General features: G+C 31.3%; 1 protein-coding gene across 2 annotated transcripts in view; it reads right to left on the reverse strand.

Moving 5' to 3' along the window:
* The window catches only part of LOC131846702 (unconventional myosin IC), a 72,722-nt gene that overhangs the window by 13,777 nt on the left and 37,502 nt on the right, over positions 1–21,443 (reverse strand). For both annotated transcript variants that reach the window (XM_059196073.1, XM_059196074.1), the window contains exons 2-4: positions 3,613–3,769; positions 2,304–2,419; positions 702–772 (exon numbers count right to left, since the gene is read on the reverse strand). In XM_059196073.1, coding sequence (XP_059052056.1) covers positions 702–772; positions 2,304–2,419; positions 3,613–3,769 — 344 coding nt within the window. The remainder of the gene's footprint in view (positions 1–701; positions 773–2,303; positions 2,420–3,612; positions 3,770–21,443) is intronic.

Raw genomic sequence — 21,443 nt, forward strand, 5'->3', positions numbered from 1 at the left:
TTAAGTAATAGAGATGCACATTATAAATGGAATGTCATAAACTAACAGTAAATAATTACAAATTTAGCATCTTTATATACTGCAGGAACCGTAACTTGTATTTAGTTTATATGAGATTTGGAACACGACTGATCTAGTTTAAATTTGTCAAGTTTAGATTCACTGACTTGATTCAATTTATTAAGTACCGAATATTAATACTCATACTTAATATTAATGTAGGTGATAGAATGAGTGGACTGTATGTGTAATGTAAATCAAACAATGGATAGAAAATGGTAAATACTTATAATGAGGATAGTACGTGTACAAACGGTTGTAGGCAAAAAGTGACAATAAAAAATATATGACAATTCTAAAAGAAAATACATTTAAAATTGGTAGAAAAATAAATATATAAAAATGTGCAAAGAGTTTGCAACAATTAACATCGCAAACAACTATAACTCGCTCGTCATCCTACTGCGGCGGCGCAACGTGCAATATTGTGTATCTGTGGCGTATTATGTTTTGCGCGGGGAAAATAAAAAAAAATCTGCAGATATACTGATTAGTGGTCTTCTTGTTTTACTCTATTATATATAATGTATTGTAATAAATTTTAAAATTCATTATACTATCTATATTTATGTATGTATATATATATCTACGTATGTCAAATTATCCTGAACATAGACAATATGTCATCATCAGTCTCTTACCTGAGATCAGTATACATTGTTCTCTGTGTTCATACACTAGGGATCGATATGCATTATCTGCTATAGCGTATCTGAAAAAGAGGAAAGAATAATATAAACCACATCTTACATATAAAATTCTCGTATCACAATGTTAGTTACCATACTCCTTCGAAACGGATTTATCGATCTTTTGCGCATATATGGGATTTTTGTTAAGGGTGACCCACCCCTATAAATTTTTATTGTCCATACTCTTCAATGATATTTATTTTTACCTTTTTACCCCTATACGTTTTATTTTTTTGACATTTTTTTAATATAATATATTATGATTTGGTTTAAGAAAATTATATAACCATTTCATCGAGGTAAATATTGTAAAATGCCGTGTGACAGTATTATTTCTGACTATACTATAACAGAAATCATACAAACCATTAAGACAGTCGATCAAGTCTCGGTATCGTATTGCTAATAACTGTATCACAGATAACCAATTGATAATGTTTGATAATCAATAAAATAATAGTCTGATTGTGTAAGACCATTGTTTTTGAAGTCATTGGAATGGTAAACAAGCTGACGGTACACTTGATAGAATGTGGTGACTGACGTTTAGGTATATATATTACAAAATATATCTGTTAAATTGTATTTATTGAGCTAAACATAAAATGTATTGTAAAGGAAAAAAAAAATGTATTAAGAAGATATTTATATTAGTTGTTCAGTGCCTATATCACAAGTTCTTCTTAGCTTCGGATAGATGGCGCTGACTTAACATATAATAAGAATAACACAATCCACAGATTGTCCTGGGTTATGATTAATTACTAATATATTAATTCTAAATAAGTAACAATATGTAGAAGATGAATATAAATGATCATTGTGTATTTTACCACAATCAACTTTTCACTTCACAATCAACTTTAACAAATCTACCATAATCCTAGTTATTGTTTAGTGAAAGCATTGCAGCCCTGCCAAGATCTAGTGCAGGGTAATGCAAGGTGTCAGCCTACTAGTGTCACCAGAACATTATGTTTCAGTGTGTAGTTATGTTTGATATTTATTTATATATGGTAGTATGTCGTAAATGTTACTCTGTGTTAAGCGCCTAGATCTAAGTATGTATGTCTATTATTATTTTATTATATCTAAGAATGTATCCGCAGAATACCAGCATCGTGGCACCCCGTCACGACATATGCTGAGCGGAGACCTAATTGATACTATGAAATTAATATAAACCTATATAATGTAACTTAAAATATAAAAATTATTTTTAGTATTGCTATGTACTAAATAAACAATTTTCTTTCTTTCTTGCTTGCTTGCTTGCTTGCTTTCTTTCTTTCTTTCTAGTGAGTAAACATATGACAATTTTATAAAATCTAAATAAAATTTTAATAAAATAATAAATTTATAATATGTAACTTTTATTAAATCATATAAAGAATAATTCAAATATGTATTTGCATGTCTGTAAAGACTAAAAGTGAGAGCATCTATATAACATAGATAACTAAACAATCTATTATGTATTACTTTTATAACAAATAAATTTCATTTCATTTCTATCTTTGTATTTTGTTACAGAATTCTGAATATACTTACACATGCGGCGGTGCCTCAAAGAAGGCTTTCTTGTAATACTGCTTAATTTTCTCTTCTGTGTAGATCGGAAGGTTCTTGTACGGGTTCACTGAGATCAACACGTTACCGATGTATGTCTGGGAACAATATACAGACACATTGAGTCCATCTTTATATATAAGAACTAGCTGTACGCGCGACTTCGTCCGCGTGGACTATAACTTTATTTTTCTAAAATAAAAGTCTAAGTTACTCCTTGTTATATAAGCTATCTGCAAAAAATTGTCCCGTTAAAATCGGTGCAGCCATTTCAGAGATTAGCCGGAACAAACAGACAGACAGACAGACAAATATTGTAAAAAATGTTATTTTGGTGTAGGTACCGTATTTATATTTATATGCATGTAGTAAAAAACGGGTATTTTAATATTACAAACAGACACTCTAATTATATTTACATGTATAGATGTACAGATTACGTGTTACGTTGTTTGTCCGCGATGAACTTCTAAACTACTGAACCGATTGCAAATTTGTTTTCGCACATCGTGTGCAATTGCAATTCGATCCAACTTGAAAGATAGGATAGCTTACATCTCAATTTATGGTCGCAATATTATTTTATTGCAAATTATTTGTATATATAAAGAAACTGTTAGCCACAGCAATGCGTGGCCGGGCATGCTAGTTTGATTTAATAAACCTCTTTATATTCATTGCTCAGCGTAACTATTAAGACTGGTAGAATGACATTAGGCATTCGGTCCCCCATTAAAACAATTTTATGTCCAGAAGAATAATGAAATAAAAATATTAAAATAACTATTCAGAAGAATTCGTAATGGTTCCTTAGGTTCGTTATTTATTTGTTTTCTTACAAAGAAAACATTATATTTGGAAAAAGGAGTCGAAATTTTTTATAGTGATTGGAATGGCAAACAAGCTGAAAATATTTTTATTTTTATTTTAACTTTCGTGTTTAATATACATTATTTATATTATTAACCGGGTCTTAAGCTGAAAATGTTAAGTAGTAACAATCGCATATATATATGGACAACACAACTATGTTGCTATTTAGGAGGACTAACTAACGACTAACTCTGTAATCCACTGAATATCTCCATCAATTATTAACTTAATTCTGTTATTAATTATCTGTATTAAGTTATTAATGATTTAATATATTACGAATGTGGTACAACTGAAATACTAAGTCATAATTTGTAAATCGCGGCAACTTTTAAGTGAAACGAAACGTTAATGAAACTGTCACCAACTCCATGCTACAGCGCACATGGTATAAGTACCGTACAGAAAATGTACTTACATAAATAATGTTTTCCTTGAACCGTTTCCTAAGGTTGTCAATGAAGGCAGCTTCAGAACGGTAATCTTCAAGCAGGACGAAGTCTTGCACTCCCACTCTCTCCCTATGCTGGAGGGCGTGCTCCATGTTGCCGTAGATGGAGAGTGGTCGCTGGAGCCTGCCACAAAAGAGTCAACATTAAAAAAAATATAGACGCGTAATCTGGCCACGAGAAAATCAACTTCGAACATATTATCAAAAATAATTCAAATACTACTGATGAGATATTGATAAAATTCGTAAATGACCACATGAAAGGCATCAGCTTTCAAATAAAAAATATTTAAAATCCGTTCATCAAGAAAAAATATAATAATGCACATAAAAAATAGAGTCAAATTCAGTACTTTTTCAAGTCGGTTTAAGGGATTTACTACCTAGTCATACACTCTAATACCTGGGTAGTTTGAAACATAACAATAATGCTATAGAATGTAGAATATAGGATCAATGCTATAGAAAGTATACGAGGATTAATGTTAGGACACTTGATACGACACGATGAATTTATGAAAGTAATTATTGAGGGAAAGATTGAAGGAAAGAGGGGGAGAGGAAGACCAAGGCACAGTTACATCAAGCAAATTAAAGACAGAATTGGAGTCGTATCAAAGATTAAAGAGTATGATGGAACATCGTAGAAAGTGGCAAGAGCTCCACCGACAAGAGCGTTGTTCTTAATTTTATGAATGAATTAACATAACAATAACCTACACAGAATACCTCTTTTTCGAAGTCATTTGACAGTACAGTAAAATTAAGTTATGGGGGAATAGTTACCTACTCAAAGTTAAGGGAGATAATGGGTTTTACATGCAGAGCCGCAGGAAATGACTAATTGTATCAGCGAGTAAATAAATATGACTATGTTTTCATTTTAGGTTACCTAACGAGTGTTTAAATGCATAATATTCATAATTTTATAAATAACAAAAAAAAAGGAAAATGGTCGCTATGTTCTGATATTTCGATACTATTTGAGAAAAATAATGATATAAATATAGATAACAATAATTAATGACATATAATAATTTGTAATTATAAAATCTTTAAGAATAATCGTACCTATATATATATGTATATACTCGTATAATTACATACGTTCCTTAGTTAAGTTCATTTCTGTTATTCCTTGCTAATATAAATTTCTTAGATAACAACCGTAATATTAAAAAAAAATATATATTCTTATACTTAAATTTCCTTATGTTAAGTTTAATTTAATTTTCTATCCTGTTTATTACAAAATGTTACAACAAAATGTTAACAACAAGTACGTATATAGGCAAACAGCCTTTAGTAAACAATTTCTAAGTTTAAAGCACTAAAGTAGCTAGTGAAAAACTATATATAAAATAAGTTACAAAAGCTTACCGCAAACTCTCTATTCTGTACAACATAGCACCGTCACTTCCGTAACCCATAATTGCTATAGCTTTTAGTGTTATTTATTCTATAATATTACACCTAATCTTTTTAAGAAACACAATTCGACTGGACTAACCGTATAGCATAACTTTAAGTTATATATGCGTAGGTACCTAAGTAACTTTGATAATTATGTTCCTTTATTTATGTACTTAGTGAGCTAGGTACGTTGTGGACCATACACAACAAAGTCATTAGTCTAATGACACTTAATGTCCCAAGAAAATAAAAATACAATTAATTAAAAACGAGTAACCGAAAATAAAAGAAAGTAATAAATTTACAACAAACCTAATTAAAAGTGTAGAAATAATAGAAATATTTATGAGTTTATTAGATAATGATTATTACGTTTTTAGTATGATTATAATTTTTTAATTACTTGCTACGCGCCCCGGTTTCTCACGGTGTATACATGTATTATACATACAAGTATAAACCTTCTACTTTAATCATTCTATCTATTGCTAAAAACGGAATTAAAATCAGTTGCGTAGTTTAAAAAATCTAAGCTAATAGACAGCGGATGCTACTTCTTTTAGTAATATGTAAGTATGATATTTATTTTTTTTAATAACAACAATTATATTCACATGTCTTTTCTCCTATTTAGCCTTTTAAATATTTACGAAAAATTTTCAACCGCAGCCATTACTTGAATGAACAAGATTTAGGAAGGAAGTCGAAAAGTTAAGAAGTAGTAACGAGGAAAAGAATATAACTTGATAATAAATTTATTTTAATTCAATAAGAAAGTTTGACTCATTTCCAAAAGTATATACCAGCAGCTTTCTTTGTATTTAATGAGATAAAAGCCAATTTTGTTTTGTTTTTTATTAATGCTTACGTGTATCGAATAAACATATTTTCTTCTGCTTTCTTCCTTCTATGTCCGACCTCTCGATACAACCTACTATCATGTTTTTAATACGATTCGTTCAACCGTAAAGGTAATAAACAAAACACTTTCGTATTTATGATATTAATATATTAGTTTCAACATTACTTGACAATAATAGGTTTCTTGGTAATTGTCAAGCTAAATCCATACTACCATAGAATATATATCTATAATATATATCATATCTTACTAATATTATAAACGCTAATGTTTGTGAGTATGGATGAATGTTTGTTATTCTTTCACGCAAAAATTACTGGACGGATTTTAATGAAAGTTTACAGTAATATAGCTTATACATCAGAGTAACATACATATAAATATCATGCTGGCGAATCCGCGGTCACAGGTAGTATATCATTTATATATAGCACTATAAATTTTATTATTATCGCCCTTCCTTAGCTGTAGTAGTGGGTACTTAAGAAGATTAATATATTCTCATACAATAGTCCATTAACAGTTACCTACCGGTGCGGACATCCGCCTACGTCCATCCTTTGACTAGTGATCAGGGATGCCAATAATATTAATAATAATACCAGGACAATTCACACAACGCCATCTAGTCCCAAGTTAAGATTCCTATAGCATACGTTATATATAGCAACACCCAGACAGATACAAACAAATATAATAAGTACAAATATGAGAATGTTTTGATCCTCTTGACAAGATTTTGAATTACGAAAATCGGTCAAAATACTATGAAGAAATAGAAATACGCTGTATTCAAATAAACTTAATATAAGCAGCTTTGAATCGTCATATTTTTTTATTCTACCACTGATATGAAACGCAGATTTATCACACGAAAAATTTACATGTTGCTCTCTTAAATAAATGTTGTTCTAAATAAATACACATTCCTAAGGATTAGGACTGCGACAATCAATAAAGAAACCGCTAGGCACGCAATGTTTGTGCAATAAAATATATCACATTGATCAGCACTATGAATTTTAAGTTATTACAAAAATATTATTGTCATTTATTAATTCTTCAATTTTATAATAAATTATTCTTACAAAGAAAGTGTTTTAAAAGATATTTGAAACCTTTTTTCTGGTAGATTTAGAACCTACTTTGGTACTTTGTTGTAAAACCTTAAAATGATAATAATTTATATAACTTTACTAATACGTCTTTATTATTATTACTAGGTTGGATATTTTTAAGATTTTAGTTTAATTCTCCGTTCAAGGCTAATGGTTTAAGTTGACAACCCTGCCAGTGATTGATGCTAGCATGTATAGAAATGCACATCATAAGTGAATATAAACATTTATTTTGTCTATACTAATCTTTTTATATAAATATAAAGTTCTCGTGTCAAAGTGTTTGTAACATAACATCTCCGAAGATGAAATTTTGTGTATATTTTCAGTGGGTCTGAAAGTAGGACGTAAGCATATTTATTATACTCATAAGTGATGATTGTGATCTTATCACTTAGGAGCTGGTCCACACCAAAATTTTTGTAACATTTTTTTCACTTGCGAGGAGACAGTGGGAGATGATGTGATGATCACGACATCAGATTTTACAAGCTATGTATCGGTTCAAAGAGCGAGATATGCCTTAAGATGTTATGTCCGTTATACATATACATCTTTATTTTTGTATTTGTGTATTAAATATTTAATAAATAAATAAATATGGCAGTAATTTGAGAGCACGGATGTTTAACACTTTCACAAGGCAATGCTTGAGTTTTATCATGAACATCACACGGCGATATGGTGTCAGTACCACCGCTGAGCAAATAATAATTACGTTTAGGTATGTCTTTCTACCAAATAGACCGTCAGGTTATCATTCCAGTTACATAAAAAACCATAAACAATATTATATTTTTGAATAACGAATAAATGCCTAAGCTAAAAATGAATAATGGTTTTATCCAATCCACGACCGTGACACATTTGATATTTAGTCCCTCTGCGGCTACTAAATTGCTAAGCGTTTTGATATTTGTAGATAATGTCAACGCCGCGAAATATCACAGTATGTCGCAAGTTTCACGTAATAACAATAGGGAATATGGCGCGAAATTAGACGTAGGTGGCGCCATCTATTTATCGACGGAAGAAAGCGAAATTGTCGTTATTTGAAATAACGAACCTTACAGTTCTTATCGAGATAGAAAGTTGAACATTGTTTGAAAAAGAAATACAAATTTTCAAATTTCTATCCTGTAAGGTAACCGAAGCCAATATTTTTATTGTAATTTGTCACGAGCAAACAAAGGATTATATAAGTTACGAAACAGATTATTAATTACTGTTATACATGTGTAAGTATAAGAATCAAATTACATTGGAAATGGTGCCTTGAAGCATTGGAAAGAAGGTGCTAAGTTATCTCTAAGAGAAATCCCATCTCTATAGAGGACGGGTGACTATTTTTAATCAGACCAAAAGCTTGTTTCCCGATCCTGTACAAAAATATGATAGCACGTACATAATTCATGACCGCAAACTATTTCCACTATCACACAACTGTTTTTCCTTATAATGGACAATGTTTCTTTATGATGTCATCACTACAAATAGGCACAGACCCACACTGTATACATCCATATTCAGATAGCAGTATGACAATGGCCTTTAGTATACATGATTAAACTTTATTTAATTTATTATCTAACACGTAGGTATATTTTATTTTACTTTTAATAAGTTATATTCTATTATCTGTGCTTTTATTATATTTATTTGAGATATTTGCGATATTTATGTAAGAATTTTGCTACATGAATTTTACCGGGGAGATTACCCCTGACTCACTGATTTCAGCCGGAAAGCAGTTTTCTTTCTAATTATGTTTATGTGAAATGTGACGTGCTAAAGGCAGAAGGCAAGACTTCTTAGTATTCTGGAATATATAACACATGAGTGTACTTATATAGGCGATGGTTATTAACACAATTATCAGATGAGGCTTTAGCTTATTTGCCATGCTAGTTAAATAAAAATAAACTTTTTTAAATTTCGAATAATAGATAATTTTTGTTTATGGAGCTTTTATTTTTTAAATTCTTAATAGAAACGCGCATAGGTAAACATAACACTTGTGCGAACACTATATTGACTATTAACAATACTGATATTATAGTTCTAAAGATATTTATTTACAGCAGTAATGTAATGTAAATTGGAATCTATATTTCGCAATCAGCCTTAAAAAAATGTGATTACTATTCAAAAGTTTATTTGAATAATTATTTTCATTGTAAGTTTATTTGAATAATTTTTTTCTTATTCTATTTAGATTCAGTAGGCGTTTTGTTAATCGATGGTTTACTACTGGAATTGCTACTGCCACTGAATTTGTCACATTTTACAGCAGTAAAGCACAGGGATAGTTTTTCTAAAGACGGTCTACTTGACACAGTTTTTAAATTCGAACAATGAATCAGAAACAATAACCGCGGCTGGCGCACCGTCATAATGAAATGGTCAGGTTAAGTGATTCTTGCACGCAATCTTGTTCTGCTAGGCCTGCCTTCTACTTCACAGTGACTTAACTTATCTTGCCTCTTTTTGTATTAGACTAAAAACTATATTATCAACATATTAAATATATTAAACAATAAACACGCATTTTTAAATGTATTAAGACGATTATGTATACACTAGCTGACAGCAAAAACGTTGTTTTGCTATATACATTAAAATGGCTAATAAAAAATAGGGGTTGGTGATAGAAAGGTGAAAATTTAGGGCTGTATATATTTTTAATGCGCATATGGCATAAAAAATTGTCAAAAAATGATAGGGGTATGATAAACAGATAGTAGCCGACTTTCAGACCACTGAATATGCATATAAAATTCCATAAAAATCAATCAAGCCGTTCCGGAGGAGTATGGTATGGTAACTAACATTGTGACACGAGAATTTTATAAGATGAACAGACACAAATATAATTTTTGTTTATCATTGTTGTTTCCATCACAGGAAAGTCGACTGACTTTCCGTTTGAAATATAATTTGACGAATTTTTTTTTCCTGTCGCATTCGAAGTCACGTCCTTTATGGCGGTGTAGTCTTTACTACAGTAAACCATGAAGTCATGGCTCTTGGCTATATAGTAGTTTAACGAATAAGTAACTAAGTGTTTAAAGCCAGATCACGTATTACTTAGTCATTCGTCTTCCAATTTTGGCACAGCCTCAGCCAATAACCTCGACGGTCAGTTGTTACTGGATTTTATTTATTGTGAACAAAACCGTCGTTACATTTGTAGCTAAGTGTACAATTAAGATAATGAACGTATTAAGTAATCTATTTTTACATAATTGTCTATATACTATAACTAGCTACTCAACCCGGCTTCGTGTGTACATGTATTATATGTATAAACCTTCCTCTAAAATCACTCTATCTATATAAATAAATCAAAATCCGTTGCGTAGTTTTAAAGATTTAAGCATACATAGGGACGGACAGACAGCGACCACGACTTTGTTTTATACTATGTAATGATTATATCCGAAAAATGTACAATAAAATCTATTAAACATTAATCACAAATATCTTACTAATATTATGAAAACGAAAGTTTTTGAGTATGGATGGATGATTGTTTGAACATCTATCTGAGTTGATTTTAAACGGATTTTGATGAAATTTACAGTAATATAGCTTACATATCAGAATAACACATGGTTATAAATTTCTAGCAGGTAAAACCAAGGGCACAGCCAGTAATAACTTCAAGTCAAAATTCAAAATATCTTTATTCATGTAGGTCTATTACAGAGTCTTGTGGTATGTCAAATCTGCCGTCAGTTCGGAATGACTTCGAGATGAGACTGACAAGAAACTCAGCTCGTATTCTTTTCATATATGTAAATGTTGTACATGTTTACAATAATACAGATTCATTTTTAAATTCAAATTTGGGAGAATAGAGTGACTACCAGCTTATGCTATATTTATTTACTTATTTAAAAGTGACAGACGTTTCATATGGTGACAGCCTCAGTGGTCTAGCGGTTTAGTACATCGCATTTTAATGGTCATGGGTGCGATTCCTCGCACGGTACAAACATTTGTATCATGAGTATGATTGATAAAAAAAGTTGACATTCGTAAGTTCAAATTCAAAAATCATTTATTTTTTACTTTATAATTTAATTTTTTTCCCTGCCGTCTAGTTCAGTATATAGATCCAATTGAGAAGAACTGAGAAGAAACTCAATTGAATTACTTTTTTTTAAAAGCCAGTCTATTTACATTGCATATTTATATAGGTGCCATGCACGCTCGTCATCCAAGTAACCGTTTAGTGAGTAATTTTGCTAAGAAACCGAAATGTCCTATAAGAATGTTGACTTAAAAAAAAGTTAATCATATTAGAGTGATTGCAGACTATTATAATATACAGATATACAGATATCAATGTTACTGTATCAGTAGTGATAGTGATAATATTGTAAAACGATAAATATTTTTGTCATAATTAGGTACATATATTAAAGGAATTCGTGACCTAATGATGTAATCAATTAGATTTAAATTACTTTGTTAGCTATTTGATATAAAGTCAAAATCATATCTATTTATGAATCTATATTGTCCCTCTGTATAGTCTTGTTAATCTCTGAAATTGAACCTATTGTGACGGGACTTTCATTTGCAGATTGCTAATGTTATAAGGAGAATCTTTACTTTAGAAATTTTATTTATTTTAACACAAAAAGTTAAATTCTACGCAGACGAAATTGTGGATAATAGCTTGTTAAACTTAAATATCCATTTTAATTCAATACTTTTTAATATTATTATTTTGGAGCGTAATCAGAACTAAAACTGACTAAATCAAAAAATGTTTTGCTTTTCAATTTAGTTCATAGGTTTAAACTTTAAAACCTATTGACTTTAAATAGTTTTACATACTCATAATTCATAATTATATCTAAACTAGTCTTATAATTCCAGGAAGACTATAGACAAATAATATTAAAGACAAACAATATTGATCTATTCTCATTTTGATATGTGTGTGTTTGCAAATACATGGTATTGAATTGTAATGTTTTTTTTATATTCATATAATGTATTTTTAATATATAATTTTAAAAATATAAGCATCCTGCACTACTTCTGTATATAAATTATAAGTGTGCGAATTTTCATATTCCTTCGTCCGAGTTATTTTCGTAAAAACGGGTACAAAGTTTTTGCTTCACGTATTAAAATATAATGATATTAAATTAATAAATATGCAAACTTTTAATCAACGCTACTTGGCATTTATCTAGTGACTAATTAAATAAAAAAGTCATGTTGCGGATTGACAATTAAAAAAAATATATTTTGTCTATGGTTCAGACGTTATGTTAGGTACATTTACGCGATAACGTTAGTTAACATGTGTACAGAGCTACCTATTGAGAAGTCAAACATTGAGTTCACTGACATCTCCTGTAGCAACGAAGGATAACACAGTATTTAAATACGCACAGTGTTTGTAGACTTTGTAGTACTTTGTACTCTGTGAACCACAGATAAAAAAAACTAAACTGAATCCGGAAAGGAGGTTTTCAATCTCTATATAAATAAAATTCTCGCGTCAGTGTTAGTTTCCATACTTCTTCGAAACGGCTTAATCGATATCTATGACATTTTATGTCCTCGGAAGGTCTGGTATATAATATGGTTCGCCAAAAAAAATATATATTTACAGTTTATTCATAGTTTATTCATTATATATTTTAATAAAGAGCTCGAAGTTTAATATTTATCTATTTTTTTTTAGTAATAAGTATAGTATATGTAACGAGCCAACAGAATATCAGCGCTGCAGCATTATGCTGAGTTGGCTGTCTTTTCATTTTTGCGGCACATAAAGTCACTTATAAGTATTTCTTTTATTAATTCGTGTTTTTTCTGTATCTCATGTATGTTATGTGTCTGTAATTGCGAATAGAGAATTTATCACTACGACTGATTTAATCTTATTGTGTTTTTATATTTGAACCTAAATAAATTAGTACTGGTTGGTAGTTTGTATTCACACGTTTCGACTTGTAAAATGTGAATTTACAAGAATCTCTTTTAAACAAGGATTGTTTAAAAGAGCAACACACAAGTTTCTTGCTTATTCTTGTTGTGATGAGACAGCTTTCCGAATAAGCGGTAGATTTAAAAAAATGTTGACTATTCAAAAGTGCTTAAATTAAGTTTATTTGAATAAATGATTTTCTATTCTATTCTATCTATCTATCTATATTTATATAGAAATGAATCCCTATTTCGCTTGGTCACGGCATTACTCGTGATCGGCTGGACCGATGTCCCAAATTATTTTGTATGTTATTATCAGGAGAATTTCTCCTGAGAGAAAAAATAACCAAACTCAAGCGATTTTTCTTTATTAATTATACTAATACAAATTCAATATCCATAGTAAAGACATCATCTTTAGGGTTAGCGAGTACTAATATTATAAATTCAAAAGTGCTTAAATTAAGTTTATTTGAATAAATGATTTTCTATTCTATTCTATTCTAAATGCAAAGCTATGCCTCTCTTTGTTTGTTCTAAACTAAGCCGAACGATATTTACGAATCTTGACGTCAATATACGAATAGATCATATCACTATATGTGTCTTTTGATAAAAAAAAAGAATAAGTAGGTGGAAACAGTTTTCAAAATGTAAAAAAAAGTTTGTTCATTTGTTACAATTTAACACCATGTCAAAAATTAAGTTAGTCAAACTCTTATCATTTCATACCATGTCTTAATATAATTTTACGTGAAGATAGATTGTATCACAAGGATGGAGGCCACCTATTATCTTTAAAAAATACAGACAAAGTCCCAGGTAACAGCTAGCATATTAGAATCGCTGTACGTTGAAGAGATGGCGAAACTAACAACTAAATTATGGCATTTGGAGCGGTTACGGTACGGAGCGCAGTAAAAGGGGAGCAGAGATCTTCGTTTTGTCATATGACATTTTTTTAATTTTGCAAAATTAAGAATCTTAAAACATTTAGTTACTTACGTACGAAAATAAAAAATCTCGTCGGCTTTATTTATCTGTCTGTATAACCTCGTAAATCATCCTATTTTTGCCGATCATTTTGACCTATGTCAAAAGTCGAAGGTTTATGTATAATACATGTACACTCGTGCGAAACCGGGGTGAGTAGCTAGTATTGTGATAAAAAATGACCGCCCGATCTTCTCGGTTGGCTACTTCAATTGAGAAAATCCTGCAAGCACGTCAGGAAATAAATAAAGCTATATAAGAGATTTCTTTAGTAATTGGAAAGACTAACAACCTGATGTAACTACCGTTGTCTATATATACATGAACATCACCCTGTCATCACGTTATCATGTGGCAACCGTGTCTCATAAGGGAATATATGGTCCTTGTTGTCCAGCAAATTAGCACACCGCCTTACTTGATACAGTCGCAGGTTTGAAAGTTCTTTCCTTGCACAGTGTAGGTATAAAAATATGTCTTCATAATATAATTGTTTGCATTAATAGACGTTTTCTATGTAAGCATATTATGTCTGTATTTAAAAACAATATGTATTCCAAACTGTACAGTAACCAAACTGTGTTTAGCTTGGAACTAGATGGCGCTGTGTGAATTGTCCAGGGTTATTATTATTAAAGGCATTGCTTATTATTGTTTTTATAAAATAAACCGTACAGAAAGAGTTCGTGCATCACTTACTTGATGCATCGAAACCGGACGCCGCGTCTGTGTAAACAATGACGCGACAACAAAATAAATACATCGATGTATAGTGTGCAAATATATTTAATGTTACAGTTAATACAGTTTGTATATAGAACTTCCGTTAAAAAGGTATTATAGCATCTACGCTACAATTATTATATATTTTTAATAATAGTTTATATTATATTATAACTGTATGGAAATTAACTTTATTTTTCTAAAATAAAAGTATCCTAAGTTATTCCTTATTACAGCAGCTACCTGTCAATAAAAGTCTCGTCAAAATCGGTCCAGCCATTTCAGAATAAGCCGGAACAAACAGACAGACAAACAGACGAAAATTGTAAAAAATGTTATTTTGGTGTAGGTACCGTATCTATTCATATGCATGTAGTAAAAAACGGTTATTACAATATTACAAACAGACACTCCAATTTTATATATATGTATAGATATATGTATTTTAATAACATAAGTTGGCCCAGACGTTATCCTGTCTTAATAATGTGTATTAAATTCGCAATTACTTTTCTAATGTTTTTCGCAATTGTCTTAATTTTTTGCTTCATAACAACCTTCTGATAGGGGAAAGTGGATGTTAGTAATGTGTATAAATAATTGTTATATTGTTATTAATGTATTGTTAGTAATGTACCATGTCAGGTCGATCTACAAGCGGGTCACATGGAGACGATCATGTTAAGTTTCTGGTGAATTAACCACGATGGGCTAACTGACCTGACCTCATGCTCATCTTATCATCCTCCACTGGAGGCCGGCAGCGTAAACCGTTAGAGCAGGCGGCAGTACCATTCCATTATCATCATTAAGAAAACCTTCTCCCTAATGGGGAAACAGGTTTCTTAGTAATGTAGACTAATAACCCCATTGTTTTTTTTTTGAGAATGATAATGAAATGGTACAATCGCCTGCGCTAACGGTTTACGCTGGCGGGGCACCAGTTGACGATGATAAGATGATGTATGAGGTCAGGTCAGTTGGCCCATCGTGACAAATTCACTAGGAATTTATCACGATGGCTTCCAGGAGGAACCACGTGGAGGTTGACCTAACATGGTACATTGCTAGCAATGGGGGTTACTAGGTCCCATTACTAACAATCCCCTTCCCCTATCAGAAGGTTCATATGAAACAAAAAATTAAGACAATTGCGAGAAACATTAGAAAGGTAAGTTGTTAGCAAATACCATGTCAGATTGACTTCCACATGGTTTCTCCTGGAAACCATCATGATCAATTCATGGTGAAAATACCCGGTGGGCTAACTGACCTGAACTAGTGCCCCGCCCGCGTAAACTGTTAGCGCAGGCGAGTGCACCTTTCCATTATTATCCATAAGACCTCACGTTGCTATAAATCGTAATAGTAATCGTGAATCTACTGTACTAAAAAAAAAATACATTTTTTTTATTTCGTAGGTGACAGATAATAATAATATAATAATAATAATCTCAGGACAATACACACAGCGCCATCTATACCTAAATTAAGCTAGCTCAAGCTTGTGTTATTTGTACTAGATAACTGATCCATAGATATATTTTATTTCGTACTTACGAAAAAAATATACATATTTATGTACCTACATATTATAAGAACATCCAGATACAAACAATCATACTCATGAATACAAATGTTTGTGCCGTGCAAGGAATGGAACCCGCGACCATCGGACGTAAAGCGGTGTGCTAAACCGCTAGACCACAGAAGTATCATATGTAAATTAATAAAAACGTCTAGCCTTCGCTGACTGTAATTTGGCATTGAATTGGACTTAGATAATCTGATAACAGCACAAAATTCGCTTACTAAAGAATGTTCAACGACGATAATTATTTTTATCATGTTGTCGACTTTCGCTTGAAGAAATAGAACTAGAAATAATCTTTATTCAAATAAACACATTACAAGCACTTCTGAATAGTCATATTTTGATTCTACCACTCATTCGGAATGCAGATTCATCACAAGAAGAATGACCAAGAAACTTGTGTGTTGCTCTTTTGAATAGATGTTTTTGTTTTTGAAGTGTTCAATTTACTCTTACTTCAATTGTCAAACATAAAAATATCATACACCAGCTGTGCCTATACTTACTTAATTTAAACACAGCTTGCAGCTTGGCGGCTCAAATAGGTAAGAAAAGCTTTTAGCAATAAGGCCGCCTTATTGTATTTGTACAAATGTATTGATAAATGATTCAGTGCAATTTTTCTCTTTTCCACCTCCATTTTTTAATTTGTAATATTTATATTCCTGCATTTTTAAGTTGTAAACACTATTTCTATTTATGAAATAATATAATACTCTCAGGACAATTCACACAGCGCCATCTAGTCCCAAGTTAAGCTAGCTAAAGCTTGTGTTATGGGTACTAGATTACTGATACATATACATAGATATTTTTTTTCGTAAATACATACATATTATACATAGAAAACACCTAGATACAAATACAAACAATCATACTCATGAATACAAATGTTTGAGCCGTGCGAGGAATCGAACCCGCGATCCGCGATCGCCGTAAAGCGGTATGCTAAACCGCTAGACCACCGAGGTCGTCGAATGTATGTAATGTATATGCTATATGTTTGTAATTGGTGAATAAAACTATCTATCTTTTAAATTAACAAAAATAGTTAACGAGTAAGTTCCAATATGGAAACTATACTGTTGCACAAACCACTCTTTGTTTTAAACCCGGTTTAAATTACGTAAATGTAACAGACCTTTGTTCATACTAAAGATATCGGGTAACATGTCGTGACACCATAACATGTCATATAGAACTAGTTGTTACCCGCGACTTTGACTTTGAAAATTTACATTTTTATAATTAAACTAGCTGACCTCGTGAACTCCATTCCGCCTCAAGATTAAATATGTTAAAGGTTTTTTGAAGTTTAGTTACGCAATAAATTTCTAAACGAACCCTGTTTTACAGATATTAGCCGTTTGTATGGGAAAATATAAAATACCTGGTTCTACAGTAATGTGTTTATGTGAATATATGTTTGTGTATGTAATACACATTATAAATAAGTATTAAGTTAAGCGTTTTTGCTGCAGACAAACTGCCGAGTAGTTTTGCGGCTTAATGTTTATATTTTATTTTGTATAAATTTGTGAGTAAATAAATATATATATATAAATCTTTACCTTTATAATGTCAGTGTTTTAATGCCGCCACACAAAGAATATGCTGGGTGGGCTCTATTATCAGTTTCGAGGTGCAAATATATAATTCTTAATACAGATCGAGAGTAAGTGCATTAAGTTTTTGGTATCCACTTAACACACACAGCCACACAGGCTCAAAGTGTTGCCAGATTGAGGGTTGTACCTTAAAATTGGGGGATTATGTGGTGATTGGGGAAATTAGAGGGAAAGAAATGCATAGTGGATTTGCCGGAAGGGTAATTTAACTTGGGTGATTTTTAGCACATTTATGTAAAAAGGAATTAAAGTAAATAAGCATGGAGACTAAAACAAACAAGAACTGTAAAACAAGCGGCGGAAAAAAAGATCATCTGGATCAAAAAACTGCTGCTACAGCAGAGTTACTCATAGATTTTGAACTATTATTAGGGTTTGAAGAAAAATACGCCCTTACGAATTTTATTTCAAATCCTGAATTTAGGCACAATTTAGAACAAAATTTCGGAGAATAGCCAGATAGTCATCGGGCAATACGACAAATATCCATATATATATATAGTCACACAGACATACAAAGAAATATAGTCGATAATAGCGTCGATCTGAGAGCCATTTACTTTTAGCAGTCGCTTGAAAGATACTTGACCTATGAAGCTATACTAACTTTTACCCGTTACTTTATGTGACCATAACTAACCATGACAAAGAGTCCCAAATACTATTTTTATTAACAGATCTTTACGGAGTGATGTATCGGTATGTCCTAACGGTATATGTGTCTGAAATATCATATTTCTCCATCCGATCAATTTTTATAGACAATTCAGCGGCATCTAGGACAGGCAGAGCTTGAGTACAGACAGTTACAAATAATCATACTCACGAATAAAAATGTTTATGTAACCGTGAATTCGGTGATGGAATTTATCTATACTAGTATCATTCATAGATAATTTTCATCACCAAATTAATTTTATATTTATATTAATTATATATACTTATATATATTTAAAAAGTAACTTAATTACTACACACATAAATACACATAATACTTGTAAATGTGGAATATTAATTTTAATTTAAATAAATGCAACTTTAAAACTATATATATATATATTGTTCTAAATAACTTGGACCGCATTGTTGTCTTTGCTTAACAGCATTGGTGTTACCACATTATTATGTTTACATTCACACACGACTAACAACCGTCCGCAAATATATTTGTCGATAAACAACCATTTTCTTGGTAGTCTATTGTTTACTTTCTCCTGTTCTCGGCATTATAACCCATAGCGAATCTATAACTTAATGTTGTATTTCATCAGTTTCCACTGGTGCCCCGCCAGGGTATATTATATGCCCCATTAGCGTTGGCGGGTGTACTGTTTCTTTATCATCAACTAGCTTTTGCTTGCGGCTTCGCTCGCGTTCATTAATCCCTTTAGGGGTGGAATTTATAAAAATCCTTTCTTAGGGGATGCCTATGTCATAGTAGCTTTATACAAGTCTCAGCCCGATCCCGGTTAAAAATTGACAAAATTTCATATAAATTTTTATCCCCTATTTTATCCCCTTGGGGTTAGAATTAATCAAAATCCTTTCTTAGCGGATGCCTACTTCATAACATCTATCTGCATGCCAAATTTCAGCCAGATCCGTCCAGTGGTTTGGGCTGTGCGTTGATAGATCACTATGTCAGTCACCTTTGTGTTATATATATATTTAGATTCCAAAAAATCCTAAATTTCGTTAATCTATATTTGAAAGCACATGAGGTTATACTACAAGGTAGACCATAATTTACATAATAAAAAGTCGAAGCGAGTCCATAATTAATATAAGAATAAATGTATGTAAATCTATCTCGTTTAAACGTACTTGTCTATGACATAAACAAACAAAGACAACTCAGTATGCGCTGTCTTGTACATATGACGTGGGCAGTGAATATTCAATTCAAATGAGTCAATACATGTTGACACGGCAACGGTATCTGTGGGCACCTGCATTACGTCTATTATGAAGTAATTGAAACAAAAACCGGAACTAAACGGAAAAAACTTGGTATCGAAGTATCTTAGTTACTTACTCAACCAGTTGGTTGTGTATTTGTTAGTTTAACACTAATGAATTAGTGTTAATTGGTAGTTTAACACATTTCAACTTAAAAATGTATAGTTACATCTAAATTATTTAAAAGAGCAACACGCAAGTTTCTTACTCGTAGACAGCTTTCCAAATGAGCGGTTGATTAAAAAAATAACTAAATACTATTCATAAGTGCTTAAATATAAGTTTATTTGTTATTTATATAAATAATTTTCTATTCTTGTATGGGGAAATAATAATTTCTGCAGTGAGGTGTAAAAAAACTCATAATAAGATAGACTAATACTGGAATATAGTAATACTAAAGAGCAAAATTCTTGCTCATTCTTCATGTGATGCTTTCCAAAAGAGCAGTAGATGGAAAAAAAAAATTTTTATTCTTTTGCACACAAAAATGGCGGACTAATGGTATCCTCTACTCTATCCATCAACCATCGCGTTGATCAGGGATAATAAGGCGGTGCACTTTATGTCATAAATGTGATGACTATTGAAAAGTGCTTCAATGTAAGTTTATTATATGAATAAATTATTTTCTATTCTATTGAGTTTTACAAGTTACGGCGATTCAGCTTTCTTCCGTAATAAGCATGCATATAGGTAGAAGTTGCAACATATCCTTGCGTTATCTACGTATCCTTTCAGAAAACACTTTGGCCAACCACTTTCACTAAACAGATAAAACATCAAGTACTTATGTGAGTCATAAGAAACGCACAACGCGCTCGAAAGTTATATATTTATTGAACTTGTTAGCAAGTATTCAAAACGATGTGGTCTAGACGACTGGGCAAAAGGTTATTACCTTTCTGTTTTCTATACAAATATTATAAAGAGGAAAGATCTGATTGTTTGTGTGTTTACATTGAATTTTTGACTTTGAAGCTGCTGAACCGATGTCGAAAATTAACCGATTAATTATAATCCTATATTATGAAATAAAAAGTAATAAAGTAACATTTGAATATTCTTTATAATGTAATTTTTAGTAACCACCGAGGCAAAAATAAGAGGTACTCTTATAGGTGTGTTTTTTAATTTATATTTTTTTACATTTTTTTTAAATACGGGCTGCTATGAGAAAATCAGCCAAAACAGATTATGTAATATAATTTTTTTTCAAATTATTTCTAACTAGCCGATCTGTGCAACTTCGTCTATATTACATTTTTCTCAATTTTGCAACATTTTTTATTGCAGCTCTATACTTGAACTCTTGGTAGTCCAAATATCAAAAGATTTACCTTTTTTGTGTATGAACCGTTGGCATTAATAAGGTAATTTTCACTGGCAACACAACGCAAACACAATCATTTAATTTATATAAGAGTATGTCATCTAGATAACCTACGTACCTCTTGGTATGTGACTTGTGTCTGATGAGTGAATGCACTGTTGAAGAATATTGCCCTAAGCATGCGGTTGACAGATAACGTTCTCTATGTAGATATTAT

The sequence above is a fragment of the Achroia grisella genome, unplaced genomic scaffold, assembly GCF_030625045.1.
Source record: "Achroia grisella isolate CSIRO2021 unplaced genomic scaffold, CSIRO_AGI_Agris_v1 utg512, whole genome shotgun sequence".
In the NCBI taxonomy this organism is placed as follows: Eukaryota; Metazoa; Arthropoda; class Insecta; order Lepidoptera; family Pyralidae; genus Achroia; species Achroia grisella.